Source organism: Electrona antarctica (genome assembly GCF_951216825.1).
Source record: "Electrona antarctica genome assembly, chromosome: 22".
NCBI classification, from domain to species: Eukaryota; Metazoa; Chordata; class Actinopteri; order Myctophiformes; family Myctophidae; genus Electrona; species Electrona antarctica.
In genome coordinates, this window is record NC_136805.1 from 34790255 (window position 1) to 34810828 (window position 20574).

At 41.6% G+C, this 20574-nt stretch overlaps 1 protein-coding gene across 1 annotated transcript; it reads left to right on the forward strand.

Annotated features, from left to right (window-relative positions):
* The first annotated feature begins 303 nt into the window (after nt 1-303).
* tbata (thymus, brain and testes associated) lies at nt 304-20363 on the forward strand. The gene is made up of 13 exons (XM_079492363.1): nt 304-331; nt 910-985; nt 2116-2328; nt 6480-6638; nt 8400-8488; nt 8865-9020; nt 10753-10912; nt 12237-12325; nt 12702-12857; nt 16319-16400; nt 16783-16951; nt 17881-17924; nt 20150-20363. The coding sequence occupies exons 3-13, from the start codon at nt 2121-2123 to the stop codon at nt 20230-20232; spliced, it is 1395 nt and encodes a 464-aa protein (XP_079348489.1). The 5' UTR covers nt 304-331; nt 910-985; nt 2116-2120; the 3' UTR covers nt 20233-20363.
* The last annotated feature ends 211 nt before the right edge of the window (nt 20364-20574 follow it).

Genomic DNA, 20574 nt, shown 5'->3' on the forward strand with positions numbered 1-20574 from the left:
ACAACACATTTAGAGAGAAATGTAGCCATCAGCTGTTTCTACTTTGTCATGTGAGATAACTCTAGAACACATAATAATGCAAGTATGTACATTGTACATTGATGAAAGTATAATATGTGGTCTTACTTTGTACATTGTACAAAGTAAGACCACATATTATACTTTCATCAATCAAGCCCTCCAAACAAAAAAAGTGAATAGATGGTTGTCCTGTCCATTTCTTCCATTGATCAGCAGTAAATCCACTAAACCCAGATGCTGTTTTGCCAGGAATCCTGCCGACATCATGAGCTTGTGAGCTTGTGGATCTGCTACTGTTGTATAGTGATAAGTGAGTTTAACATCGTTCAACGTTGTTTAATGCAATCAGACAGGACTTTTCTGTTTGGATGTGTGGGCTGTTAAGTAGTTTTTTGCTAGCCTGGCTTGGCCAGCCTCATAGCGGGGATTCACTGAAGATCATCATCAGTGAACCCTCGCTATGAGTCTGGCCGCGCCAGGCTAGTTTTTTGCCACTTAGTAGGTGTTCCCGGCACGCATAACATGTATAATGATGTCGTGCATACCCTCTAGAGTCTAGATATCTTTTTTTTATTATCCCCAGAAATCACGAAGGCTAATTTGACCTTTGGGATTCATACACAAATAGGTCTAAGTCAGTGTGTCCAACAATGTAGTTACTTTACGGGCACTAGTATTAACACATCATTATTCAATGGTAAACGAGCTAAACTTGTGCTTTGGCACATACTGTATATACAGTATGAACAGATGGCAACCAATTAAGTTTATATAAGACACACTATATTCACAGTTTGGTGTGTAATTGGTCCCGGACGGAGTGAACCGAAATTAACTTGTAAAGTCGTCCATTGTGAAGGGATTGTATTTTTGTCTTGTTGAGTGCAGGTTTCTTAGCAACATGGGGAAAACACTGCATTTAGGCACAGGCAGCTTGAAGCATCGAGGAGGCTGTTGATCTGAGGTACAGTGGCTACACTTTTTCATTTTAATTGTTTTCTTTATTCTAGCTTTGTTTTTCCCCTGCCAATCCTGTTCATCAACTTTTAAATATATTCGTATTTCGCATACTGAAACAAACTTTGTGCCGTATCTAGAACTTCTCTTTACCCGAGGTCTTTCTTGTTCTTGTTTATTCTGCAGTAGGATACAACAACTTCTAGATTTGGAAGATCCTGATATACCACATGCCATTATATTATATCATTAAAAAAAGGGTTATAGTTGTAATAATAATAATGATCTGTATTGTCCCCGAACGGATATTTGTCTGTTATTTGTCTTGTGTGAGAAGTTAGGAGCACCTCACTTCTTTAAATAAACATTGTACTCTAAACAAACATCAAAAGTCCATAGACTTGGCTGCCACATCACTTTGTCATGTGGCAGCCCCTATAGCGCCTCTCAAAGACAACACATAACCACAAAGCACAAGAAAATGAAATGAAATGTAATAATATTCAAATCAATCAATCAATCAACTTTATTTGTTCAGACTCAGGGTCCAATAAAAACAGACAACATAAAACACTACATACAGAGAAGAAACACCCCTAACCCATAAAAACGTACATTTTACAATAAACATTCATACCAGTGCTTCCAAAAAGCAGACCGGTACCTTGTGCTACTGAAGCTGGGGTTACATAGCAGCATAATTATACAGTTTTGAGACTCATTGAGCCGACACATAAATTTATACATTAAGTTTCTCAGTAAGGCATGAAAAGTGTATACTCCCACACTACAGAATAACTCACTTGCACTGCTCCACCTTGGTTTTTTCAACAATATCCGCATGCAATCATTATAGGCAACCTGCAATTTATACATGCTTGCTTTCTTAAATTTAACCCACAAGGGGGCTAGTAACTAAAGTTATCAAATAAATGCAGTGGGCAAAAAGTACAATATTTGCCTCTGAGATGTAGTGGAGTAGAAGTAAAGTATTGGAAATTGGAAATACTCAAGTAAAGTACAAATACCTCAAAATTGTACTTAAGTAAATGTACTTTCCACCACTGCCTATCGATGGGGCAATTTGACCGCCGCAACGGTCAAGGGAACAATACTTGTTTTTTTTTCATGCCCTAGCTGACATGTGGACGGTACATGGCCCAGATTCTCAAAGGACCACCGGGGGGGAGTGGAAGGGCAGTCTGGGTCATCATGGCAATCAAGTGCCATTCACCAGCGAAATGACCAGGGTGATGATGACCAGGAGCAGTGCCCGTTTCGGGTCCCTCAGCCACCACTCCTTCTTCTCTCGGCACAACCCTCATCCGCACAGAGTCAGACATTTCCAAGGTAAGCTGACCTCCTGGCCATGCTTTATATATAAATAAAGTCCTGCACTATAATTTCCTGCTGAATGACAATGGCTTCAAAATACCTGTCTTTGTCTTTCTCTCTCTCTCTCTCTCTCTCTCTCTCTCTCTCTCTCTCTCTCTCTCTCTCTCTCTCTCTCTCTCTCTCATTGTTCATGGTCAATGGTCAGACAATGGTTTGTTTGAATTGTGTCAGACAATCCTTGTCTGTCCATTCGGAATGAAGAGATGTCAACGTTTGTTTTGGCTTGCTGACTCATAATTGCTCATAATAGTATAGGCTTAAGCTGTGTGATTGATAGCACATCGGTCAAGTTCCGGCCCACCATAGAGAGGGGTTTGATTCCTCTAGTCTAGGTTGACCGGCGATCAACCTATATATATATATATATATATATAGGTTATATATATTATAACAAGTTGTCTTAAGACACATTTTACATAGGCCTACAGAGCAGAGAGTGAGATCCGACATTGCCCCACCCTTAAAGATGGAGTGCCGTGATTTTTGTACTTTTTCTGTTTTGTCTATGGAGTTAACATTACTCTAATAGACCCCAGGTGTGGTTAGAATATTGAAATGTCTTCCCTGTGTATTTTTGGTTTCTTCCTGAAAGCTGAAAGCCTTTTGGGCAGTATTATGCGTGTCTTAAGTACCAGGTCTTATTACTTAACTTAAGACCTGGAGGCGTGATCAATGCCATTTGGCTATTCTGAGTGGCCAAACAGCATTGACCACGCCTCCAGGTCTTAAGTTAAGTAATAAGACATGGTACTTAAGACATGCATAATACTGCCCTATGAGTCAAAAGGCTCAGTCAAAATACACCACTTTTAATGTCATCATAACTCTAACCCCTCCCCCATTATCATACAACAACAGCTGTGGGCGAGGCTTCAGTTCAGGTGGGTGGACAATTAGCAGAAGTTGCCATATACCTGCTGTTACCTGCTGCATTTTTCCATTGCTTCGATTGATTAGCCTGCTAAACTATCCCGGTCGCGTGAATTCACATTAAAACATTGATGGTTTACCAGGCTTAGCAGTATAGATTTGACCTGGAAAACATAAAGTTCCACATGCGTTTTCACCTGGCTCTTCTGCACGTGTCGGGTGAAACGAGGTGACTGGTGAGTCGTGGGTTACAGCTCCACGAGTACACCCTTCTCAAGACCAAAACAGCTTATCAGTGAAAAAAACCTTACATAAGAGAGTTGTTGAAACAGTATTGTCTGCTAAATGGGAATGGCCTGAGATGACCTCTCTCAGTCTTCAGACAATCATTTCTTATGTCTGTTCAGAATGATCGAAGCCATCTGCAGGGAACCCATTCAGTTAAAATGTCTTGAGGGATTAAGCCTGCTGAGATGTTTTTTTTTTTTTTTGCTCCTTGACTCATGATTGCCAAGATCTCTTTTTGAAAGTAGCCAGAACCGTTATGTGACGACATTGCTTTATACAATTATTGCTGATGGTCGAGTTTCAATCTACATGTACAGTATAGGCTCATATTGATAGTGATTTAGCAATATGTCCTTCTTAGGAAGCAGAGTATAGGAGAGCCTAATCAAAGGGTGAACACCTCGCATGGCCTTAAGACCACAGTACACCTCTCTGTGTGAGATTGCATGCAACCACTGATTGGGATTGTAGTGAATGTTTGACCTTTCAAACTACAATTCCAATCAGTCTATGAACGATAAAATATCCTCAGTATTGTGCAACGCATAGTCTCTATGCTGTTAACCCATTTAGACCTGAGGCAGATTCTAAATCCTATCCTATTTTCCGAAAAGCTTCTGTTGCTACGTATCAGTGGTTCTCAAACGTTTTAATGTCAAGGAGCCCCAAAATATATATATGTAGTTGGCCACAGACCCCCATCTATTTTTGTATTTGTTCCAGGGACCCCCAGAAGCAAAGATTTGCGTTAAAAATGTTTGCTTAATTTGTTTTATATATATATATTTAAAGATTTGCACACATTTCAAAAATAGCAGCACGGCACGAAATGATGCGCTGTGAGCTTGGATAGCTGAAGTAAAAAGTAAGTGAGAGTGCACATTTTAAGAAAACAGGGCTACCAAAGTGCTGCACAAAATCATAAAACAAATACACAATACTAAGCTAAGGACATGAGACTATAAGCCTATCTCACAGAATTTCCCCGCCCCCCTTAATACGCCCCCTTTCGGGGTTAGTGGTGATAGCGTGACGTCACTCCATAGACGCTTCATGTTAACAGAGGTAATTTAAGAAGTCTACAACTTTTGTTTTCTCAAGGTAAGGTTTGTTCTATCTGTTCGAGCTGATTTACCATATTGTTTGCTTCATAATAATATTGGTCTGTCACATTTTTACATTAGAAAATGTACTTAGATTCTCCAGAGAAAAAAACGTGTAAATGCTCATGTTAAAGTCACCACTATTTACCGGAAGTGGGCGTGAAAAACGGGCTGTGAGATAGGCCTATTGAACGCAACACAACTGTACAAATGGCAAAACAAAAATAGTCAAAAAGTAAGTAAGGGATAATAAAAGAACAAAACTAAACACAGCCATCAAAAGCCAGTGATTCCTAACAATGCAAGACCCAAACAGAGACCACAGGACATTCATGCTGGATTAGAAGCTAAAGTACAATAGTGGGTCATAAGGTTGGGATTTTAAAGTGCATGAGAGGGAGGTAATTGCGGTACTTTGTTCCACATTGGCCTCTCGTTTTTGGGAAGACCAGTTTCAGCTGATCAGTTATGACCTCAATGACCTGCAGCGTACACGTTGGAGGAGGTAATGAGACGGCAAACCATTTATCGATTTGAAAAACATAATCTTAAAATCAATTCTAAAAACAGACATGTGGAGAGTGGCCAGAAGCGGTGTGATGTCTGATCATGCCTTGCATGTTTGCCTGTTAAAGAGATATAACATTTTCACAGAGTCAACCAAAATGTAATGCCCTCAACGCCTAAATTCTAACTGCTCGTCAGGATTGTCAGCGATGCGAGCTTGTACATCTGCTTATTTAGATTTATTTATTTTTTTATCTTGAAAGTGTGAGAAAACTTATTTGGAAGATCAGTAATCAGCCTCGTATGAGGTCTTTTTGTCGGTGGTGGGAAAAGTACTCATTTTTAAGTAACAGTTTTTTACTTTAAGTATCAATACTGTAATATAGATGTACTCCGGAAGTCCGGAATTCAAAATTTTACTCGAGTAAAAGTATGAAAGTATTGGTATCAAAATGTACTTAAAGTACCAAAAGTAGAAAGTACTCAATGTGCAGAATATCCATTCCACAAGTTTTCAAATGTATAAAATGAATACAAATCCTTTGAAAATAGCAGATGTGTTGCATTGTGAGCTCGTAGTAGATTGGTAATTTTCAAATGTCCAAAATGTATTGTACTTAAGTGGTCAATGTATGTTTTGTAATAATAATCTATATCTAAAAAGTAACTAGCAACCAAAGTTGTCAAATAAATTGTAGTGGAGTAAAAGTAGGCTACAATAAATATGTTCCACTGAGATGTATAGTGGAGTAGAAGCAAAAGTATTGAAAATTAGAAATACTCAAGTAAAGTAAAAAATACCTCAAAATTGTACTTAAGTACAGTACTTAAGTAAATGTACTAGGTTACTTTACACCAGTGGTTTTTAACCATTTTCATATCATGGCCCATTACTTATTTAGCATTTGAGCCACGAACCACCATTTGATGACATTAGCCTCTCAGACCCAAAACAAAAAACATTTTGTTGTCTGTTGATAATTTGTCCACAATTCCATGCTGTACTGGAACGTTATAAATTAACTTAATTAAGTAATACGTAAAATGAAAATACGGGTCCGTTCGGTTTCATTTCACGCTCTCAAGGGTTAAAGATCTAATAAGGGTCCATTAAGGTTACAAACTCCATTTAGCTGGGGACCACCTGGACCGCCCTCAAGGACCACTGGTGGTCCCCGGACCACTGCTTTACACCACTGGTGGTCCCCGGACCACTGCTTTACACCACTGGTGGTCCTCGGACCACTGCTGTACACCACTGGTGGTCCCCGGACCACTGCTTTACACCACTGGTGGTCCTCGGACCACTGCTTTACACCACTGGTGTTTGTGTTGCAGGTCTCAACGGCAGTCCGGTGTGCATGGTGAAGGATGACTGGTGTGTCACCACGGCTCTGTGTCCTCATCCTCTCATTAAGAGCCAAGTGTTCAGTACTACAGCCGCCGGCGCTGCACCGCCCACTCTAACACTCGCAAGCAAGTGTAACAACAGAGCAGGTATACAGTACAGCCGAGGTTCTCCAACTCTTTTGGCTCAGGTCACCCCTGTAAATATCGCGTGGTACATAGTGTTAGGAGGAGTGTCTCTTTAACACTATGGTACTTTCAACTTCCTGCGCACACATGAAAGGCAGCCTGTCGACTGCTGCAAAAATAAAAATAACACTTTCTCTGCTCACTAATACAAAGATGGAGTCGCTTTCCCTAGTGGACGCACTCTGAGCACCTTACATTTATGTCAAGATATATTACGGTACAATTACAATCTATTCAAACTGGCACCTACTTTGAGAAACCCTGAGGTACACAATACGTACAGTACAAGCATGTCAAGGACCCCCAAATTGGCTGCCAGGGAACCCCAGAAGAGAAGATTTGTGTAAAACACACACATCCACACTACTTACTTACTTACTTACTTACTTATTTACTTATTTGAAAACTTAGTTCCTTCGTTTTGTAGATTTAGATTTAGTACGCAATTAAGCCTTCTCAGCAGGACACCGATGGATTGTGCAGTCCAAGTAAGGAATGAGACATTACCCCAGGTGAAGGAGTTTATAGTATCTCTGGGTCTTGTTCACGAGTGAGGGGAGGACAGAGAAGGAGAGCCAGAAGGCAAAGCTCTCTGTCTACCGAGCTCTCTCTCGTTCATACTCTCACCTATGGTCATGAAGTGTGGGTGTTGCTGTAAACACAATTGCCCTTCTGGGACATTAATAAAAACCTTGAACCTTGAACCTTGGGTCATGATCAAAAGAATAAGGTCGCGGATACATGCGGCCGAAATGAGTTTTCTCAGACGGGTACTGGCATCTCCCTTAGAGATAGGATGAGAAGTTCAGTCATGCGAGAGAGACTCAGAGTAGAGTCGCTGCTTCTTCGCTTGGAAAGGTTAGGATGCCTCTCGATGCCTCTCAGCTCCTTGATGCTCGTCCCACTGGGAGGAGACCCCAGGGATCAAGGATCAACTGGCCCTGGAACGCCTTGGGGTCCTCCAGGAGGAAGTTACTAATGTTGCTCTGGAGAGTGAAGTCTGGAGCTCTCTGCATGGTGGAGCTGTTGCCCCCGCGACCCGACTACAGATAAGCGGTTGAAGATGGATGGATTAATTAAGCCTTGTTTTATACACCTCTTCTATTCGAAAATAGCCAATCTACAAGCGTAGTAGCAATACAATGTGTTTTAAAGTATTTTTACTTTGGTACTGTAAGTATATTTTGATGCCAATACTTTTGTAATTTTACTCAAACTTTTTGACTATATAACAGGACTTTAATTTGTAACAGTGTTTCTACATTGTGGTATTGTGACCTTTTAGTTAAGTAAAAATCCATCCACCACTGAGTGTAGATTAGCTATAGATTAGGTTGGTACAGTCCCATATGTTTGTTTTTTAATCTTGTTAATCTACACTTCTGAGAAGTGGCAAATATCTTTCTGAAAAGATTATTTTTCAAATGTATTCAAGCTAAGCAATAAGGTACACCCGCACACTGTGTATCTGCTCGGCACAAGAGTATTGTCTTGACAGCTGTCTAAGACATCTTGTGCTGAGCAGATACACAGTGTGCGGGTGTACCTTATTGCTTTCATTGATGTCCACTGGCCTACGCACCTGTGCATACGCCTGATTGCTAGTTGTGCGATAGTTTTCTCCTACAACTTTATTCAAGCTGAAATGGCAACCTGACTAAAAGAACTATTGTAGCTGCAAAATCATTTAATTTATTTTTCACATTCTTTTTTTTTTTGTAGTACTTCTCTCAGAAGCCTGGAAGGACGAGCTGAAAGAACTAGCTGCAAAAGTCAGCCTGTCTTCTCAAGCGAAGGAGGACAGAAAATGTGTAAGTGAAGTTAAGATTCTCTAGATAAATGTAGACAAAAACTAAGTTTGGAGGGAAGCTGACATAAATCGTACCGGAATGAACAATGATTACAGTGGTTGACACAATCAATGGTTCGTTACCAGTGCAGCCCAAGATGATCTATTTCACTAGCCTTAATAGTCTTAATACCGGTAGTCTCAATATGTCCCCGTCCCCCCCTCCACCCTATTATACTTCACACAGTAGAATTGAAGTTCTGTTTTCAACAAAGAATTATTCTGTCATTTCCCACAAACTCACTTTGTGCACTGAGTGAGCATGCACTGTTACTATAGGCCATATACGGTAATATTAGTTGTGAAGTGTGTACATCTCTGTGCGTGCTGTTGCCCAGGAGGAGCAGCCAGAGGAAGGACTTGGTAGTCAGAGAAAGACCCAGTACTCTACTCAGACTGGACGGATCGTCCCTCCGTCTACCAAGGCTTACCAGAGACGCTCTCATTCTCAGCGCCTGGGTTACCAACAGCCCCTCTACGACCAAGAACTCATGGTAAATTATACTCAATTTAAAGTGGCTATAAGGCAATAATATGTCAAATTTTGAATGACCTTTTTTTATTTTTTATTATTCAGACAGCCAACAATGGGTTTAACGCTTCCCAAAAAATGTAGTCTCTGTGACACATCTTGATGTGCCATCTAACGTATTGTACAAGTTCTGGATTTATTTAATTATTTCCATATACGCTATGGCTATGCTTCAAATAGAATTCAGACCTTTTACTTTCTAACATTTTCAAAAATAGGGCAACAAAATAGCTGATCTACAAGATCATGAGAGCTTGTAGATCAGCTATTTTTTCACTTGTTTTTGGTCACATACATCCCTGTTTCTGGTTGTAATGGAAACATAAACGACAACAAAACAAATGGGAAAACTTGACAGAAGTGTCAGGTTATGGAAGGTGTCAAAAAGATCTATTAGATTCCCTTTCCTCTTCAGTCCTTTTTGAAAGCTAGGAAAATCTATTATGTTTCCATGTTAATTCAGGGTTGAAACATTCCCAGGTGAAGTCAAGTACGTCTCTTGCAAATGATTCAAAATGCATTTCTCGGCCTGGGCCGTGGCTCAGCGGTCCAGGCACGGTAATCCAGTCTGGCAGTGTGTCGACTCCCGATCCCGACGGCCTTTACTGCATGTCACCCCCCATCTCTCTCCCCTTTTCCTGTCAGCCTACTGTCTATCCCTCTATAAAAATATAAAATAAAGGCGAAAACCACAAAAAAACATAAAAAATAAATAAATGCTTTTCTCGAAATACATTTACCACATGGTGGAATATCAAATAGAGATCGCCAACGGCTAGTTGATTGAGTTAATTAAAGTAATGCAAGGCACTTTTGAACAAAGTAATGGATGTCTTTTTAATAAATGGAGGTCTCTGAATACATCAATAGAAGCAGTCGCCATGGCCAGCAGATTCTTTTGAAGTGGATCAAAGAGGAAACACTCAACATAATCCAGCAGAGGAGAGAACTGAAAGAAAAAGTTAACAACTCAAGAACAAGAGCGGAAAAAGCCTCGACACAAAAGGAGTACAACAGGTGACATAAGGAAGTGCGACAGAACATCAGGAGGGACAAGAGATCACAGGTCAAGGAGGCGGAACTCGCAGCGGCTCAAAGGAACATGAAGGAATTGTACAACATCACAAGGAAGCTGTCTGGAACGTAATCGACATACAGTAGCAACAAACCAATCACAGACAAGAATGGCCAACTGCTTTCAGCCCCGGAGGAACAGCTCGAAAGATGGGTAGAGCACTTCAAAGAGGTTTTGAACAGGCCACCACCAGCAGTACAGCCAGATATCCCTAAGGCCAGGATACCACTAAAAATCAATTGTCCCAGACCAACAAAAACTGAAATAAAAGCTGCAATCAAGCAACAGAAAACCGGGAAGGCTGCTGGCCCTGACAATATTCCATCTGAAGCCCTTAAAGTGGACATAAACATGCTCTGACATGCTCCACAGCCTCTTTAGGAGAATTTGGGATGAGGAAAATACAACCACAGAATGGGCGGAGGGTCACAAAGTGAAACGAAAGGTGACCTAAGGAAATGTAACAACTACAGAGGGATCGCCTTACTTTGTGTGCCCAGTAAGATTTTCAATCGGATCATCCTTAACCGTCTCCAGGACCACTATGGAATCCCCACCAAGATCCTAAACCTCATTAAGAACTCATACGAGGGAACCTCATGCAAAGTTATGCATGCAGGCCAGCTGTCTCCTAGGCAGTATTGTGGACACCACCGGAGGGACAGACGCTGACATAAAAAGCAGAACCAACAAGGCTAGAGTGGTGTTCAACATGCTCAGGAAGATCTGGAGTTCAAAGAACATCTCCACCAAAAATCTTCAACTCCAGTGTGAAACAGGTGCTGTTGTATGGAGCCGAGACCTGGAGGACAACAACACTTACAACACACAGGCTGCAAACATTGCTCAGTGGGCTCAAGTGGGGAGATCTCGAAAGAACGGCTAAAAGCCGAGTGAAATGGAGGACATTTGTCAACGGCCTATGCACCCTAGAGGAGCAAAGGGCTTAAGTCAAGTAAGTCAAAGAGGATAATTATGCAATATCTGAAATTGGAGAGCATAAGATAATTATTCTCTTCAAGGATCCATAATGACATTGCATATATCTGGCAGCCTTTCCTTACATTTGTGGAAAATATGGAAGCCGGTAATGTAACCCCATGGCAGTATTTCAACTTAGTGAGGGTGTAACGATATATTATATTAGCGATACGATATGCAGCAGCATCACAATACATGATGATACGATACATGGATGAAATTGGTTCATTCATGATGGCACAATACAATTAAATGAATTAAAATCGATACAGTAACTATTTAGCAAATCAATTATATGTGTGAAACATATGTGGATGGTGCAGGTTTTTTAAGGGAAACATTTTAAGTATACATGGGTGCCTGGCATACCCGCTTCAAATGGGGGTCCGCTGGCTGATAAGTGTCAATTTGGGGGTCCTTGACATGAAAAGGTTTGAGAACCAATGCCCTACTACAGTGATGTCAAACTCAAATACACAGTGGGCCAAAATAAAGAAATCGGTTGAGGTCGAGGGCCGGACTGTGTTTCAACACACGGGCACCGCGGTCATGAGGACGTCCCAGGCAAACAGCAAAAAAGTAAATGCATTTAAAACTGAAAATGCATTATTATTAAGCACAGTTTCCTGCCTATACTACTGGCAAAAAGGGCTCTAGTGGCAAATGGCAATTATGAGTCAGCAAGCCAAAACACTATATAACAGGACTTTAATTTGTAACAGTGTTTCTACATTGTGGTATTGTGACCTTTTAGTTAAGTAAAAATCCATCCACCACTGAGTGTAGATTAGCTATAGATTAGGTTGGTACAGTCCCATATGTTTGTTTTTTAATCTTGTTAATCTACACTTCTGAGAAGTGGCAAATATCTTTCTGAAAAGATTATTTTTCAAATGTATTCAAGCTAAGCAATAAGGTACACCCGCACACTGTGTATCTGCTCGGCACAAGAGTATTGTCTTGACATCTGTCTAAGACATCTTGTGCTGAGCAGATACACAGTGTGCGGGTGTACCTTATTGCTTTCATTGATGTCCACTGGCCTACGCACCTGTGCATACGCCTGATTGCTAGTTGTGCGATAGTTTTCTCCTACAAATTTACATTCTTTTTTTTTTTTAGTACTTCTCTCAGAAGCCTGGAAGGACGAGCTGAAAGAACTAGCTGCAAAAGTCAGCCTGTCTTCTCAAGCGAAGGAGGACAGAAAATGTGTAAGTGAAGTTAAGATTCTCTAGATAAATGTAGACAAAAACTAAGTTTGGAGGGAAGCTGACATAAATCGTACCGGAATGAACAATGATTACAGTGGTTGACACAATCAATGGTTCGTTACCAGTGCAGCCCAAGATGATCTATTTCACTAGCCTTAATAGTCTTAATACCGGTAGTCTCAATATGTCCCCGTCCCCCCCTCCACCCTATTATACTTCACACAGTAGAATTGAAGTTCTGTTTTCAACAAAGAATTATTCTGTCATTTCCCACAAACTCACTTTGTGCACTGAGTGAGCATGCACTGTTACTATAGGCCATATACGGTAATATTAGTTGTGAAGTGTGTACATCTCTGTGCGTGCTGTTGCCCAGGAGGAGCAGCCAGAGGAAGGACTTGGTAGTCAGAGAAAGACCCAGTACTCTACTCAGACTGGACGGATCGTCCCTCCGTCTACCAAGGCTTACCAGAGACGCTCTCATTCTCAGCGCCTGGGTTACCAACAGCCCCTCTACGACCAAGAACTCATGGTAAATTATACTCAATGGCTCTTTTCCACAACTTAAAGTGGCTATAAGGCAATAATATGTCAAATTTTGAATGACCTTTTTTATTTTTGTATTATTCAGACAGCCAACAATGGGTTTAACGCTTCCCAAAAAATGTAGTCTCTGTGACACATATTGATGTGCCATCTAACGTATTGTACAAGTTCTGGATTTATTTAATTATTTCCATATACGCTATGGCTATGCTTCAAATAGAATTCAGACCTTTTACTTTCTAACATTTTCAAAAATAGGGCAACAAAATAGCTGATCTACAAGATCATGAGAGCTTGTAGATCAGCTATTTTTTCACTTGTTTTTGGTCACATACATCCCTGTTTCTGGTTGTAATGGAAACATAAACGACAACAAAACAAATGGGAAAACTTGACAGAAGTGTCAGGTTATGGAAGGTGTCAAAAAGATCTATTAGATTCCCTTTCCTCTTCAGTCCTTTTTGAAAGCTAGGGAACTCTATTATGTTTCTATGTTAATTCAGGGTTGAAACATTCCCAGGTGAAGTCAAGTACGTCTCTTGCAAATGATTCAAAATGCATTTCTCGGCCTGGGCCGTGGCTCAGCGGTCCAGGCACGGTAATCCAGTCTGGCGGCCTTTACTGCATGTCACCCCCCATCTCTCTCCCCTTTTCCTGTCAGCCTACTGTCTATCCCTCTATAAAAAATATGAAATAAAGGCGAAAACCACAAAAAAACATAAAAAATAAATAAATGCTTTTCTCGAAATACATTTACCACATGGTGGAATATCAAATAGAGATCGCCAACGACTAGTTGATTGAGTTAATTAAAGTAATGCAAGGCACTTTTGAACAAAGTAATGGATGTATTTTTAATACATGGAGGTCTCTGAATACATCAATAGAAGCAGTCGCCATGGCCAGCAGATTCTTTTGAAGTGGATCAAAGAGGAAACACTCAACATAATCCAGCAGAGGAGAGAACTGAAAGAAAAAGTTAACAACTCAAGAACAAGAGCGGAAAAAGCCTCGACACAAAAGGAGTACAACAGGTGACATAAGGAAGTGCGACAGAACATCAGGAGGGACAAGAGATCACAGGTCAAGGAGGCGGAACTCGCAGCGGCTCAAAGGAACATGAAGGAATTGTACAACATCACAAGGAAGCTGTCTGGAACGTATCGACATACAGTAGCAACAAACCAATCACAGACAAGAATGGCCAACTGCTTTCAACCACGGAGGAACAGCTCGAAAGATGGGTAGAGCACTTCAAAGAGGTTTTGAACAGGCCACCACCAGCAGTACAGCCAGATATCCCTAAGGCCAGGATACCACTAAAAATCAATTGTCACAGACCAACAAAAACTGAAATAAAAGCTGCAATCAAGCAACAGAAAACCGGCAAAGGCTGCTGGCCCTGACAATATTCCATCTGAAGCCCTTAAAGTGGACATAAACACATCCACTGACATGCTCCACAGCCTCTTTAGGAGAATTTGGGATGAGGAAAATACACCCACAGAATGGGCGGATGGTCACATAGTGAAACGGCCAAAGAAGGGTGACCTAAGGAAATGTAACAACTACAGAGGGATCACCTTACTTTGTGTGCCCAGTAAGATCTTCAATCGGATCATCCTTAAAGGACCACTTCACCACTTTTCAACATCTCTTCATATAATTGGTCCTCACTAATGTTCATGATAAAACACCACAATTTTTTCCTGTGTCTCATAGGAGGGTTTTGGGCAGTTCGGACACCCGTCCACCAGTGACATCATCATTAGGCAGATTTTTTTTTAAAACAAGATTGGCTTCAACTTTTGCATTGCAACTTTTCAGGAAAAGAAAGCCTGCCGTTTCTATTAGCTTGGATTCACCATCGATGATGTCACTGGTGGACGGGTTTCTGAACTGCCCACAGCCTTCCTATGAGACACAGACTGAGTAGGAAAAAATGGTGGTATTTTATCATGAACATTAGTTAGGACCAATTATAGGAAGATAAGTTGAAAAGTGGTGAAGTGGTCCTTTAACCGTCTCCAGGAAGCTGTGGACAAGAGGCTCCGGGACCAGCAAGCAGGTTTCAGGAAAGATCGCTCATGCACAGACCAAATAGCAACACTACGCATCATCATTGAACAGTCTATTGAATGGAACACGTCCTTGTACATCAACTTCATTGACTTTGAAAAAGCTTTCGACAGTTTAGATAGGGCAACACTATGGCAACTAATGGACCACTATGGAATCCCCACCAAGATCATAAACCTCATTAAGAACTCATACGAGGGAACCTCATGCAAAGTTATGCATGCAGGCCAGCTGTCTCCTAGGCAGTATTGTGGACACCACCGGAGGGACAGACGCTGACATAAAAAGCAGAACCAACAAGGCTAGAGTGGTGTTCAACATGCTCAGGAAGATCTGGAGTTCAAAGAACATCTCCATCAACACCAAAATGCGCATCTTCAACTCCAGTGTGAAACAGGTGCTGCTGTATGGAGCCGAGACCTGGAGGACAACAACACTTACAACACACAGGCTGCAAACATTTACAAACACATGCCTCAGGAGAATCGAGGCAGAAATGGCAGAGAGTGGGCTCAAGTGGGGAGATCTCGAAAGAACGGCTAAAAGCCGAGTGAAATGGAGGACATTTGTCAACTGCCTATGCACCCTAGAGGAGCAAAGGGCTTAAGTCAAGGGCTTAAGTCAAGTCAAAGAGGATAATTATGCAATATCTGAAATTGGAGAGCATAAGATAATTATTCTCTTCAAGGATCCATAATGACATTGCATATATCTGGCAGCCTTTCCTTACATTTGTGGAAAATATGGAAGCCGGTAATGTAACCCCATGGCAGTATTTCAACTTAGTGAGGGTGTAACGATATATTGTATTATTAGCGATACGATATGCAGCAGCATAACAATACATGATGATACAATACATGGATGAAATTGGTTAATTCATGGTGGCACAATACAATTACATTAATTAAAATCGATACAGTAACTATTTAGCAAATCAATTATATGTGTGAAACATATGCGGATGGTGCAGGTTTTTTAAGGGAAACATTTTAAGTATACATGGGTCCCTGGCATACCCGCTTCAAATGGGGGTCCGGTGATAAGTGTCAATTTGGGGGTCCTTGACATGAAAAGGTTTGAGAACCAATGCCCTACTACTACTCTAGTGGCAGCGGTGGCCGAACGGATAGCGGATCGGTCTTGATACCGGAAGGTCGCCAGTTTGAATCAGCGGTCCGACACGTTAAAATTACCACCGCTGAAGTGCCCTTGAATAAGGCATTGAACCACTACGATGAAATGTGTTCTATGAGCAGGGCCTGGCTGGAAACAAGTTCTTGAGCTTAGCCCAGATACCCTGGGTAAATATAGTAATCATTTCATCACAGTTCACATTATGGTTCCACTCCTTTCCTCTCCCGTCAGGTCCTAGAGCTGCTGTGTCAGATACTGCAGACAGACTCTTTGTCTTTGGTCCAGCGGTGGCTTCTACTTTCAGGCCCAAGAGGTAAAATAAATACTACACCCACCCCCCAAACAAATACCTCAACCAAAGCATGTTGCAAAAACAAATGCAGTATACAGTACCAAAATGAAAATATTCTATATTTTACTAGTTTGGAAATGCCACTATACAAGTCACAGTCACTCTCACATGTCTACACCATGCTACATGCCATGCTATATGTCATGCCCCATGCTATATATGCCATGCTACATGCCATGCTGTTATATGCCATGCCCCATGATGCTACATGCCATGACACATGCCTTGCTACATGCCTTGCTACATGCCATGACACATGCCATGCCATTATAGACATGCTACATGACAGACTGAATTATAGAAACCTTCACAAGATGAATTCTCCTCACGATGTCGTCCGTAGAGAAAGACCTGGTGATGGGGATGATTCAGCAGGCCTTGGAGGACATCAAGGCCTCTGGTGGCCATGATGAGGAGCGGGACTTCCACCATCTGCAGGTTCTTCAAGATCCATCATGCACATCATCTCTGCATGCACAGGGACCGCCAGGGAGGAAACCACAGAGCACAAGGTCAGAGTGGACCAGCGGCACTGTTGGGATTTTGACAGACGATTTTGATTTAGTTTATAGTCACCGTCTTTTGAATGTAATTCCGTTTAGTTTTAGTCATGTTTTAGTCATCCGAATAGTTTTAGTTTTTAGTCTAGTTGACTAAATATCATACGATTAGAGGTGACTAAAATTTATTTTGGCCGGCCGTGATGGCGTTGAAAACTTGAAATGCCTGACAGCTGTGTGCTGAAAAATAGCAGCACTACAAGCTCTGCGCTCTGACTCATTGTGAGCTTGTAGATCACAATCATGACACCTGCACAATGACACTAGCCTCGCGTTGCGATACTAATATACCACTGCGCTGGGCTACGTCGGACATATGCAATAGGGGCGGGTGAAGTGTGGCTGTGCCAGGCTACAATGACACCTGCACACAACCAAACTTTACTAACCAAACTAAAAACAAAATTACTTCTCTTACTTTTAGTTCTACTGAATCGCTTTCTTCTCCACTAGTAGTCCCTCCCTAACATTGGTCTACCGGTAGTTTTTATTTGTTGATGAAATTGTCAGTATATTTAGCCATAGTTTTAGTCTTAAGGTTTTGACAATTATGTGGGGGCCCAGGCCACTTGCAACGCCCTCACGGCCCACCAGAATAATATGTAATTGGCCACGGACCCCAATGTCAAAATATGTTAAAGCGTTCACTGGGAAAGAATATAATATTGAAAGATTTGAACACGTTTTCACGATTTAAAAAAAATAGCAGATCTACAAGCTCGTAGCGTGGCACTCGGTGCCGCGCTACGAGCTTGTAAAACTGCTATTTTTCAACAGCTAATGTTTAAAATAATGGTTAAAAGTGGTTAATTGTTCACAATCAAATTCCTAACCAGGCTGCTTCCAGTGCATCACACGCTTTGCTTGCCTTGTTATTACAGCTCTGGCAGAACGCACAAGTCAAGTTCCGGTCTAGACAAACCAGGTAATTTTCTCTATGCTTGTTGCACACGTTACTTACATTTAGTTTTGTTTATATAAGTTATTTTGTTCAAGTTCCATTCGGCTTTCGATGCATTAGTCTTTAATGAAGCCCAGGCAGGCAGGCAGGTGGCGCTATTGGACATCAAAGACTCCCCTGTTTTCTTTCAACTCTCTATTAAATGCAGTGGTTCTCAAACGTTTTAATTCCAATGACCCACAGAGCTGAGAATGTACACATGGAACCAAATGGACCCTTACAGATCCATTACAGGTACATTATGGTCCTTGAAATGAAAAGGGTTGAAAACCACTGCTATAGACAAATCCATGGGGCGGTGCCCTGTAGGCCAGCTGTAGGCAATCAATGCTAAGGTGTCATGCCGCGCTTATAATGGTACACCTCTGCTATGACTGCGCCCGGGGCACCCCTCCATGGATTCGTCTGTAGAAAATCTTACTCAGTCAGGGTTTGAAAAAGACTGTGGGGCGACTGTGGCTCAAGAGGTAGAGCAGGTCGTCCAATGATCCATGGACGACCTTTGGGGTTCAGTCAGACACTGACTGAACCCCAAATTGCTCCCGATGTGCTGGTTGGTACCCTGCATGGCTTCCGCCGCAATCGGTGTATGAATGTGTGTGTGAATGGGTGAATGTAATGCACAATCTATGTAAAGCGCCTTGTATAAAGGCGCTATATAAATGCACCATTTACTCTACTGTCCTGGCAGAATGAACAGATTTGTTCCATTTCAGCTTTTACAGGAAAATCTGCATAATGTCATCATGAGTTTCTGCTTCTGATCTGACCCGGCATGAATCTGAAACTGTGCCTGCCTGATAGATTCACGTATGCACCCCGCTTGCCTAATAGCTTCTAAATAAAAGCATTTAGCTGGAACACAAAATGATCTGAAATAAATTAAAATAATATAGCTGTAATCAAAATAATTTGTCCCTGAAACTGAAACTGTGCCTGCCTGTTAAATAGATTCACGTATGCACCCCGATTGCCTAATAGCTTCTAAATAAAAGCATTTAGCTGGAACACAAAATTGTCTGAAATAAATTAAAATAATATAGCTGTAATCAAAATAATTTGTCCCTGCATGGACCCTGCACTTCGAGAGGCACCGGTTAGGTAATCGTTCTTTGTCTGGTCATTGTGTCCTCGATCTATATTCCACAAACGTACATTCACACTCTCGTCTCAGTCTCACAAGAGCCTTTTGTTAAACGATAAAGGACACTCGGATCAAATCGTCTCGCTCTTGAGAATCTGACAGGGGAGCAGGAACGTCATAGTTCATGTTTTGAGAACAAGAAAACGATACATGTCCTTTCTTTCACCTCACTTAGGAAAGCAATCTTTATTTATTTTTCCCTGCTGCTTTTCTGGGTGAGGCAAATAAATCAATGAAAGGATCGACATTATTGACTCACGTTTTCCCTCTGGAGTCCAGAGTCTGGACTGTTGGTGCATGATGCATGCCTGACGGGTGCATAGTGTTTTACTATGAAGACTGTTGTACTGTCTGTACACAGGATCAGTGGTTTTCAACCTTTTTCATGCCAAGGTCCATTATTTATTCTGCATTTGAGCCACGGACCACTTTGGTGACATTCAGCCTCTCAGACCCAAAACTATTTTGTAATCGTTGGATAAGATTTTGTCCACAATTCCATGCTGTATTGATTGATGTGGTACCATGGTAGAGAAGAGATGACAGGCAAACACCTGGAACCCCCCCCCCCCCCCCCCCCCCCCCAAGGACCATTGGTGGTACACTGGTTGAAAACCACTGCTGTAGATGGTTAGATGGATAGCCATGTATTGATCCGGAGGGAAATTCACTACCACCACCGCACTATATGCATTTTTTTGAGTGGTGTAAACCACTCCTACAACTGGCTTTGTTAGTTTACGTGTCTGTCTGTTCGTACCAAAAAATGAGCATGGTTGCTATGGTCACCCAGTTCACACGGGTGTGATTTCATTACGTCAGACATTACGTCAGACCACAGCTGATCAGTCTATATAAGACCTTACACCACTCAGTTCACACGGGTGTGATTTTTTACTACCCTATAACTACTCTACTCTAGGGGGACAGATAATAGGAGGAGTTGTTATCAGAACTCTTTGCGTGAGTGTGTTAGCCGGAGCACTCTTGGTGTTCTGCGTAGTACTATCTATGCACTTCTTCTGACGCCAGCGTTCTCTTGCAGAGCGGATTGGAGAGGCTGAAGTACTCAGAGTACACCACCGAGCTCCTCAAGAAGTTCCACTCCAGCGGGATGAGAAGTCTTAGGCCTCCTTATCGCCATGCTGCTGCAGTGTTTCCCCTAGTGTACGTGCACACTTCAGCTGGTGGAATCCCACACGTGCATGCTTTTACTTCAAACGTTTGTTTTTGTATAGCTGTTGATCGACATAAACAGATCTGGCATCAGGTGATCTACAAGGTTTTTGTCATTATTTGTACTTAAAGGAACACTTCACCCCTTTTGCAATAAGATCTTATTTTAATGATGTTTGGGAGACAAGAAACACTTTCCTGGGGTTGTTACGTGGGTACTGTTTTTAGATATTTTATTATTTCAGTGTCCCAGTGTGTCCACTGTCCATGATGTCATGGACACTACTTACTTCC

Bases quoted from the DNA above. Each gene is read 5' to 3' on its own strand.
- tbata (XM_079492363.1), top strand. From the start codon at position 2,121: ATGTGGACGGTACATGGCCCAGATTCTCAAAGGACCACCGGGGGGGAG. The intron at 2,329-6,479 runs GTAAGCTGACCT...TTTGTGTTGCAG, and splicing joins CAGAGTCAGACATTTCCAAG to GTCTCAACGGCAGTCCGGTG. The intron at 6,639-8,399 runs GTATACAGTACA...TTTTTTTTGTAG, and splicing joins CAAGTGTAACAACAGAGCAG to TACTTCTCTCAGAAGCCTGG.